Genomic DNA, 10,768 nt, shown 5'->3' with positions numbered 1-10,768 from the left:
ATTTTATATTTTATCTATATTATTTTATATTTTTAATTTTATCAGATATGAATTTTAATATACATATACATATAAGAGAAATTAATCAATTGCAATTAAAAACATTATATTAATATCGTTGAACATTATGATAATATTGTTTGATTCTCAAATTAAGCGTGATAAAAAATAGAAAGTCTAGGATAAATAAAACATTGAAATGATATTTTTAACAGTTATTTCTTTTTTTTATAATATATTATATGCATATATGTGTTATAATTAACTTTTTTGCTCTTGTGATATCTCGATTCCTCGTGTTATTTAGTCGCAGTAATAACTATAGGACGAAGGATTTAAATGACAGAAATGCATATCTCATTATGCGTTATTGCGCGCAAAGTGCGTGTTGTGACTGCATGTCGGATCGCCGAAAAAAATCACATCGTCTCGAGTACAGTGCAACACTTGTACTCTCGATATGAGATGCTATCGTCTATCTACTGCAAATTAGCGAGTGCGTTATAAGTGGACCTTCGATAATACCCGCTAATTCCTTGCAACGCGCGGAATGTTATATAGGGTGTTGCTTTATTTTTATATGTATAGGATAACGCCGGATTTTGAGACGCGATTTTTTCCTTCGGGGAACTAAAAATAAAAAAATATATTGAAATAAAACTAAAAAGCAAACAATTTAGAATTCAAAAATATAGAATAAATATCGATTGCATGTACTTTTTATTTGCAGGAACAGAGAAGCTTGAAAGCTGGCGATCTGTCGCATCAGGAGAGCAACAACATGGCAGCATCTACGATGAAGCTCCAGAGCGACTCGTTCACTTCCGAAAAGGTAAAAGATTTATATAAAAGATTTTGTAACTTCATCATAATATTTTTTTCATACTTTACATAAAGTAATTACCAATTAATATCCATATATATATCTTTACGATCATCAATAAATTATGTAGAAAATAAAACATAATAATATAAAATAATAATTAAAAATTTATTTAGAACTTAAAAAAATTAAATAATAACTTAAAAAATTCTTTGATAGGTATGTGAAATAAAATGTTCCTTAAATAATAAATAAGATAATACGTCATTTCAATATGGTTGATGATTTAAATCATTTATAATATTTCGAAGATACTGTTTAAGGTTTATAAAATCGCAAACCATAAGTTGGTATTTCGCAATTATTGTATTAACTTTATAACTATTGAATAGGATTTTATTTACATGAAACTCTTTTCGCGATTGATCGAATATTACGACAACGTATGATGCGTTGTTTTGCAAATGCGAGGAAAAACGCGAGGCGCAGTTTTCTCGGTTTACATTCGCACTTCTGGCGAACCACCAAACGCTAAAACATCACACGGGTAATAGTAAATCGTCATCCTTAACGACGATAGAGAATACGATCGGCGGCTGCGCCGCGTTTTGGCACACGGGATCGCGTCGGCGTTTAATGCATTTTTGCATCCGCGATACACCGGGCGGTGATTTAAACGCCGGCGAGCTCGCAGTCGGGCTTCAGTCGAAAAGTGAATTCGCGTGATTCGACAGCGACCGCGAGAGAGAAGCGTACCCACACCGATTTTGCACATTTCCACGCATTCGTTCAAGAAAACGCGATGATGCTAAGGAAGTGCAGCCTCGACTCGCGAATGGTAAACAAACGCCATATTGTGAAAAATGTTTTATGAGATTTTTATTATTGTGTATTAATTAGTTGCCTGCAAATTCTGTATATTAATATTTTGTGATCATTATACATATGTGTTAGAATATTTCGAATTCTTTAATTGAAAAATTTACAAGAATATATTTTTAAATAGAGCAATCACAATTGTAAAGTTATAGAAGAGATTATATAGTATATTTATGCATATATTATCGATAAAATATGTAATTGCTAAATATTAAAACGTTCGCTTGTGGACAGATATTTATTGAAAATATTATAATTGCTGATCTTTAATTATTTAAATTATTGGCAAAAATATTTATTAGAGATATTATTTGAAATACATTATACAATGATAAAATATTTGTAAAATATTGTAAGCTCTTTAACAATAGTGTGTGTATTTACTTGAGAATTTGTAATGAAAAATCGTAAACTTTTGGTTCATTTTTTACACCATGGACTGATAACAAAACAATGCGCAGCTGATATACCGCTACAGAATATGTCATTCGTACCGCATTAAACTTTAATTAGCAAGCAATTAGTGGAGGGGAGTTTATACTGAGAGAAAATGCGCTAAGAGTGTTAAGTCATGAGAAAATAGAATACGTAATGCGTATCAATAACACGAGTATTATGATTATAAGAAGAAGCAAAAGAAAATCTTGCCAATTACAAAGAATTATTTAAGATTAAAAATAAATAGAAAAGAAGGTGCATTACTTGTTAAGTAAAGATTTTTAAATGGATATCCAATTGCAAATTTTATCATACATTCTTATAGCGTAATTCAATAAAAAATATTAATAAAACTAATTCCTAAATGCTTGTCCAGTCTGATTATATTGAAGAATAACAATCTTATTGACATCCTCAATAACATACTTTGTTTCTCATCACTATTCTATGCTAAACATCCTGCTAACCCCTGAAAATCATCAAGAAGAACATTTTAAAACACATTTGAAGTACATCCCTCCTAATATTTGCCAAACTTAACAACATCCTTAATAATATTTTTCGAGATCTTCATGAAAATGTCTTTGATTTAAATAGAGCAATCACAATTGTAAAGTTATAGAAGAGATTATATAGTATATTTATGCATATATTATCGATAAAATATGTAATTGCTAAATATTAAAACGTTCGCTTGTGGACAGATATTTATTGAAAATATTATAATTGCTGATCTTTAATTATTTAAATTATTGGCAAAAATATTTATTAGAGATATTATTTGAAATACATTATACAATGATAAAATATTTGTAAAATATTGTAAGCTCTTTAACAATAGTGTGTGTATTTACTTGAGAATTTGTAATGAAAAATCGTAAACTTTTGGTTCATTTTTTACACCATGGACTGATAACAAAACAATGCGCAGCTGATATACCGCTACAGAATATGTCATTCGTACCGCATTAAACTTTAATTAGCAAGCAATTAGTGGAGGGGAGTTTATACTGAGAGAAAATGCGCTAAGAGTGTTAAGTCATGAGAAAATAGAATACGTAATGCGTATCAATAACACGAGTATTATGATTATAAGAAGAAGCAAAAGAAAATCTTGCCAATTACAAAGAATTATTTAAGATTAAAAATAAATAGAAAAGAAGGTGCATTACTTGTTAAGTAAAGATTTTTAAATGGATATCCAATTGCAAATTTTATCATACATTCTTATAGCGTAATTCAATAAAAAATATTAATAAAACTAATTCCTAAATGCTTGTCCAGTCTGATTATATTGAAGAATAACAATCTTATTGACATCCTCAATAACATACTTTGTTTCTCATCACTATTCTATGCTAAACATCCTGCTAACCCCTGAAAATCATCAAGAAGAACATTTTAAAACACATTTGAAGTACATCCCTCCTAATATTTGCCAAACTTAACAACATCCTTAATAATATTTTTCGAGATCTTCATGAAAATGTCTTTGATAAGGCTTGAAAATTAATCGACGAACGATATTTTTGATGCAGAAAGCGATGGCGGCGCAGCAGCAACGACAGACAGTCACATCGACCGGCATCTTCAACCACGAGAAACACATGGCGTCAAGCTCGCAATCAAGCATCACGATCGCGTCCAAGTCGGGTGTGAGCGCATCCAAGTCGATGATCAACGCGGCGAGTGCGGTTAATCAGCTGATGAACGGTATGCGACCGCCAACGGCCGAGGACGAGCTACTATCCCTGCCATTGGACGATCTCGACTTACTGTGTTCTAAGTCGAATCCGCAGGATGTGGACTGCGCGATCGCCAAGTACTGTAGCCTGCTCGACAGCTTCGTTGAACGACTGAAGGCAAGCGCCGACGGCAGCAAGAGCAGCAGCACCGGCAGCAAGGCACCGCAGTTGCTGAATAGGGTAAACGAGATCATTCGGAAAGCTTGGGCGGTGCCGACTCATGGCCACGAATTGGGCTACACCCTATGCAATACCTTGAGAACACGCGGTGGACTCGACCTCCTAATGTCGAATTGCGTTGCGAACGATCACGAGCTGCAATTCTCGTCAGCGAGGCTACTGGAGCAGTGCCTGACTACGGAGAATCGCGCCCACGTAGTGGAGAACGGCCTGGAAAAGGTGGTAAACGTAGCGTGCGTGTGCACGAAGAACGCCAATTCGGTAGATCACGCGCGCGTTGGCACTGGGATCCTCGAGCATCTATTCAAGCATAGCGAAGGCACGTGCAGCGACGTGATCCGGCTGGGCGGTCTGGACGCGGTGCTATTTGAATGCCGGAAGAACGACGTGGAGACACTGCGACATTGTGCGGGAGCGCTCGCAAATCTGTCGCTGTACGGCGGCGCCGAGAATCAGGAGGCGATGATCAAGCGTAAAGTGCCAATGTGGCTGTTTCCACTCGCCTTCCACAACGACGACAACATCAAGTACTATGCCTGCCTTGCGATCGCTGTATTAGTCGCCAACAAGGAGATCGAGGCGGCCGTGCTCAAGTCCGGCACCCTCGACCTCGTCGAGCCGTTTATCACATCACACAACCCTTACGAGTTTGCCAAATCGAACCTGGCGCACGCCCACGGCCAGAGTAAGAACTGGCTGGAGAGGCTCGTGCCGGTCTTGAGCTCGAAGCGGGAAGAGGCCCGCAATCTGGCGGCTTTCCACTTCTGCATGGAGGCGGGTATCAAGAAACAGCAGGGCAACACCGAGATATTCCGGACAATCGGCGCGATCGAGCCACTGAAAAAAGTTGCCAGCTGTCCCAACGCGATTGCGTCCAAGTACGCGGCTCAGGCGTTAAGATTGATCGGCGAGGAAATTCCGCATAAACTCAGCCAACAAGTACCTTTGTGGTCCACCGAGGACGTCCGCGAGTGGGTGAAACAGATCGGCTTTGCTGAGGTTGTCCCGAACTTTGTGGAGAGCCGGGTGGACGGCGATCTGTTACTGCAGTTGACGGAAGAGAATCTACGAGAGGACATTGGTCTGACGAACGGTATTATGCGCCGGAGGTTCGCTCGAGAGCTACAGAATCTGAAGAAGATGGCCGATTACAGCAGCCGGGACACCGGTAATCTAAATAGCTTTCTGCAGTCGATCGGCCAAGAGTTCTCCATTTATACGTACAGCATGTTGAACGCCGGCGTGGACAAGGATTCGATACGCAATCTCTCGGAGGATCAGTTGCTGAACGAGTGCGGTATCGCCAACAGCATTCACCGAATCAGGATACTCGACGCTATCAAGAACATGCAGCACAATCAATTCAGCTCGTGCGAGTATGAATCGCCGGATAAGTCGCTCGACGTGTTTGTCAGTTATCGCAGATCGAATGGCTCGCAACTGGCGAGTCTATTAAAGGTGCACTTGCAGTTGCGCGGCTTCTCGGTGTTCATCGATGTCGAGAGGCTAGAAGCTGGCAAGTTTGACAACAATCTGTTGCAGAGCATCAGGCAGGCTAAACACTTTCTCCTTGTGCTCACACCCTCGGCTTTGGAGAGGTGTATACAGGACACAGAGTGCAAGGACTGGGTTCACAGGGTCAGTCCTGATATTCGTTATTTTGTTCATTCCTTTTTTCTGCAGTTATAAAAGACTGAAGAGATTTTCTAATCTTCATTTGTATTAAATTTTAATGAAAATATTATATGCTTATTTTTTATTTGCTCGTTTTATTAGGCTAAGAGCCATATACATGAAAAAAAAAAAAATTTTTTTTTTATGAATGACGCTTTTTAAAGAATTTATAAAAAATAAGAAAGAAAGAAAGATATATTATCTTCCAAAAAACATTTTTAAGGAAAAAATCTATCTCAAAAAATATTAAATTAAATATTACTTTGAAATATTATATGATAAATTTTATAATGTTCAGTTATTTTTCAGGAAATCGTTGCCGCATTGCAATCACAATGTAACATAATCCCTATCATTGACAACTTTCAATGGCCGGAACCTGAGGAACTTCCCGAGGACATGCGGACGGTCTGCCACTTTAACGGTGTTCGCTGGATTCACGACTATCAAGACGCCTGCGTAGACAAATTAGAAAGGTAAAGTAAGACCAGTCTTTTATCTAATCTTAAAATTTTCTTGTATCTATAGTTAAAAGGACATGGCTTGAAACAAGAAGAAAAAAGATAACTTAATTTTCTAAATTCTAAAACAATAGTTAAACTTTTAGGGATGAGAAATAATTTTGTTCTAGTATATAACATATAATTATATATATCTTTGTTATTATTTAATATTTTTATTCTATCAATATATAATTTTTATGCAATTATACCTTAAAATGTATATAAACACCAAAATAATTTTTCGATTTTTGTTTCTCACAACGTGAAGGTTTATGCGAGGCGAAATACCTATGAGATCTGAGGTCTTGTCCGCCGGACTTCCGCGCAGCATGGCGCCCAAGGACGTGACCCAGCCGAGCACACCGGGTAGCACGAACATACGACAGCCGCCTAACTATCAGCGGATGCACAGTAACGAGAGCAGGGGCAGCGACAAAGATTCCACGGGCGGGCGAGACTGACTAGATGGCCCGCCCACAGCCATACCGAGCAGGTAGTTATCCCTGATAATTTATCGTAGCTCTAATATATCGGGTTTAATGAGCGAATCGATTCATCAAAACGTCCAGAAGAAAATCTAAAATATTTTAGATTCCATTAAACTGTAGCAGAACTAAGCCCTGACTTGAGCATTAATGGAGCTAGGCTGAACTATGAATTAAAAATTCATTAATAATTAATTTGCATTATTAAAAGTAATTGAGAGTAATGAAAGTAAATTTAATAATAATTTAATTATATAATCTTCAGTTTACTATGTAACTGAAGATTATATAATTAAATTATTATTATAAACCAAATAACTTTTAATATTTTAAATTTAAATTAATAACTATGTAAGATAATATATAATTTAGTAAGAAACCAAAGTTTAAATATCTGGAATCAATTTAATTATAATAGATAAAAAGAAGTTTTTAATAATTTGAATTATTGGATTTGTACTGAGCGTTAACGATCAATTTACGATTTGAGGCGAGCTCTACTAACGCAACGCTAATTTCTTTTTTTACGCAGCCAAGATTGCGAATCGCTCTATGACAATCACGACTAGGTCAGTCAGCGATACAAATTTTTTATTGGTGTTTAAATGGTGTCAACCCGTCACCATCCCGTTGTTTTGCCAAACCTTTGCATTAAAATATTCCTCTCTTTAGTGCATTTTCAATCTTAATTGTATCCTATTACACGTACATGTATGTGCTTGTTGTAGATGTATAGTTTAAGATGGAGGTTTAGGTGAAATCTTGTCTAATTGAGTGTTGAATGTTTACATAGTCTATGTGTGGAATAAATATATATAATCTTTTAAAAATAATTAAATTTAAATAATCTTGAATTCTTAATGTAAATTCGAATAATAGATTCCTTGACGATATTAAAATTTATTGAAATAAAAAGATTTTCCAAGAATATATATAATAATAAATATAAAAATTTAAATTTTCTACACATAGACATCGTTATGTATATATGTCCATTATTGGGGTCCAAGCGGTACAATTGCATGATGTAATTGTATCAAATAAGTCTTTGATGTTCGGTATAAGAAAATTAGGAAATAAATTCAAAATATCAAATTTTTAGGGAAATACATAAATATTAATTCTTTAAATGATTTATAATATATCGTAGATTTTAACAAAGTAATAAAGATTTTTAATACGTAATTTAAACTTTAAAATTTAGTTGTAATGCGACGAATTTTATTCTAATTAAAAATACATAATAATATATGTGAAGGTATAAAGTTCTTTTTATACTTAACATCGAAGGAATTTTAAAAATATATATAAACAGATAAAATAAAACACACGGGAAATGCAAGTTTACGAGTTTTGTTTTTGCATTCTAGGCTTAAAAAATCGTCGAGTCCGTCCCGTTGGTTGATGGGTCTGCCACCCACGTCACCACGCTTCAAATTCATGCACGCGCATTCAGGGAATGCCATCGGCAGTCCGGCAGTACCTCGCAGGCCGCCACGACAGCCTCCTTCGCCATCAACGCGTTCGCGTTCTTTGGAACTGCTAGACCAGCAGGAACAGGAGCGGAAGATGTCGGTCTCCTCTGCAATCGTTCAAAGACCACCGCTTCCCAGACCCAGACCAAGGTCACGCAGTCTGGACGATCTTCTGGATGAAGACGTGAAAAGCGGCGCGGAGGAGTCCTGCGAGGAGCAAAACAAAACGCAGTGTGAGAAAAATCGTTCACTGACAAATCCAGAGGAGAATAAAACCATCCCTGCTTCAAAAGAAAATCAAAAGAAGTCTAATACCGAAGGTATCGAGTCCAAGGATGAACCAAGACCGGTTCCCCGGATGAAATCGAAGATACCCGACGCTGTCGAATTCCAGTCCGAGATGGAGGATGCGCGAACGTCCTCGAACAAGGATGAAAATGACAAAGAAATTTTGTCAACGCGTCCTTCGAAGCCGAGTCGATATTCTAGTTCGGAAGAACAGTCTTCGATAAGTTCCAGCAAGCACTCTAGAAATCAAGAGCATCAGGTAGAAGAACAGAGAATCAGGGAAACGGCACAAGAGAGGCTGACGACGCGAAGTAACGACGAGAAAGACGACTACAACGATGACAAGTCGACGATATTGCTGAAAGCATCGAGAAGCTGTGGTGCGGGACTGGATTCTGACGGAAGCATCTCGTCAAGTGAATATGGCGGGCCCAGGGCTCGTGCGAAGGGCCCGGGCTCGCTATTGTCGTTGCCAGCAGGCGCAGAACCTAAACGCAAGCGAAACTTCATGGATAAGTGCGTGAACAAGGTGCGGTCGTTTATGAAGAAGTGAAGCGAAGAAAAACTTCTTGTTATTTAATTCCGTGGATCGAACCGTAAGTTGAAAATCGAACGCGAGGCGCTATGGAAGATGTCTGGAGGATGAAAATAATATAAATATCTTTGATCATCCAAAAATCACACGCGAATTTTAGATATCTAAAAAAACATTAAAAAGTTTCCAGAAAGTCTCGTTGGTAGTTTCAGGACTTTTAAAAAAAATTTAGATATCCAAAAAGTATTTATATAGAAAGAAACGTGAAAAGAAGTTTAAGCTTCTTAAAAAGTATTTTAGATTTCTAGAATCATACACTAAATCTTAGATTTAGTTTAAAAAATTAAAAGGCGCATTTAAAAACTCTATTTAAAGGAAGTGTAGTCGAGGAAATTATTTAAATATCTTTTAAACGTTGTTTGGGAGTCTTCGGTGTCTTTCAAGCCATTGTTTGCGAAAATTTTCAGCGGTCGCTATCGGCGATTTCTGAATTTCGCAGCACTGAATAACTTCGCGTATTTACTCTCGTGATGCGAAGATATATTCTGAATTTCGTGCGGAGTTCGTGATCTGCATCGTGTACAGTGACAGGCAGCATGAAAGTATATAGCGAAATGTTGTGCCTAAACATGCGACAAGTGTCTTCGTAGAAGTCCCAAGATTCGGGATACGTATGTTTACGCGAATTTAGCCTGCTTTTCCAGGTGCTCTTTTGTATTGTATTTTTCTCTCGTTGAATTGTATTGTATACATTATACATATACACTACATTGTATATGTTAGAAACGAACGAACGCATCGAGAACGTTTAGCTAAGGCGGCTAGGTCGTTATTTGTAATACTATTTTTCTAGACAGTTCTTTTCTTTTAGAGAACTTCGCGTTTAAAGACGCGTGTGACTCGCATGGTCACGAATGGTTGTTTTTGTCGCAGCTAATACCAGAAACATGTTATACACAAGCGCACGGTGTGTTCGGTAGTAGTGTTCGTGGTCAAGCGACATTCCTTCTTGAAAGCGAAGAAGATCTTTGTGAAAAGTCGAAACAGAAAGGAATTTTTTCCTTATTAATATTTAATCGAATGTATGCCACGTTGGTTTTTTCTTTTCTTTGTGCAGCTCTTAGAATATTTTCGAATTTAAATATCTTGGTAGCTATACTTCGAGTTAAGATTCCATTAAAATAGAACTCATCTAAAATTGGTTAAAGAAAAAAGCTTTACTTGTCAATTTATACGATTCCTACTTTCCCATTCTAAAATCTCTATGTTTTCAATCGCGCGCGACCGTGAATTATTCACATCTCAATATTATCGCCAGGAAAAAAATGGTATCAACTTGCGGTAAGGTACGTTGCGCGCAATAAACACGCTCATTACCGAACATCCGATACACAATCGTAACCGTCCCTCGAGTCGCGCGATATTTTATTATTTAACACTGTTTTTATCGTACCAATTGCTGATACTCGGCTCTCGCCGAAAGTCGACATGGCAACGCTTCGATATTCGTAGCTTAAGAGATCCGCCTGATTATCGTAAAACTGTATATTTTACCAAAGTTTCATAAAGTTACGAGTTTTATCGAGATGTTTGAATGTTTCTCAAAAATAAATTTTATTTAGCGAAACAACATCGCTTCTCCCCAGCTCCCTTTTTTTGAGTGCCTCGAGGAAATATTGCATGAGAAAATCGTTCATGGAGAATTGCATTTTTTGCATTTTTTATTCGTTTTTTTTTTTTTTT

The 10,768-nt window shown here is 37.0% G+C and overlaps 1 protein-coding gene across 1 annotated transcript in view; it reads left to right on the top strand.

Moving 5' to 3' along the window:
- Nucleotides 1-10,652, top strand: part of LOC115238613 (sterile alpha and TIR motif-containing protein 1) — a 19,967-nt gene extending 9,315 nt beyond the window's left edge. The window contains exons 3-8 of the mRNA XM_029812584.1: nt 731-832; nt 3,679-5,703; nt 6,049-6,215; nt 6,511-6,689; nt 7,260-7,296; nt 8,098-10,652. Of these exons, the coding sequence (XP_029668444.1) occupies nt 731-832; nt 3,679-5,703; nt 6,049-6,215; nt 6,511-6,689; nt 7,260-7,296; nt 8,098-9,043 (3,456 nt within the window). The 3' untranslated portion in view covers nt 9,044-10,652. The remainder of the gene's footprint in view (nt 1-730; nt 833-3,678; nt 5,704-6,048; nt 6,216-6,510; nt 6,690-7,259; nt 7,297-8,097) is intronic.
- The last annotated feature ends 116 nt before the right edge of the window (nt 10,653-10,768 follow it).

This window comes from Formica exsecta, unplaced genomic scaffold, assembly GCF_003651465.1.
Source record: "Formica exsecta isolate Colony F162 unplaced genomic scaffold, ASM365146v1 scaffold352, whole genome shotgun sequence".
NCBI classification, from domain to species: Eukaryota; Metazoa; Arthropoda; class Insecta; order Hymenoptera; family Formicidae; genus Formica; species Formica exsecta.
The sequence above is the reverse complement of the archived record's forward strand: the minus strand, read 5'-3'. Positions and strand labels throughout refer to the sequence as shown.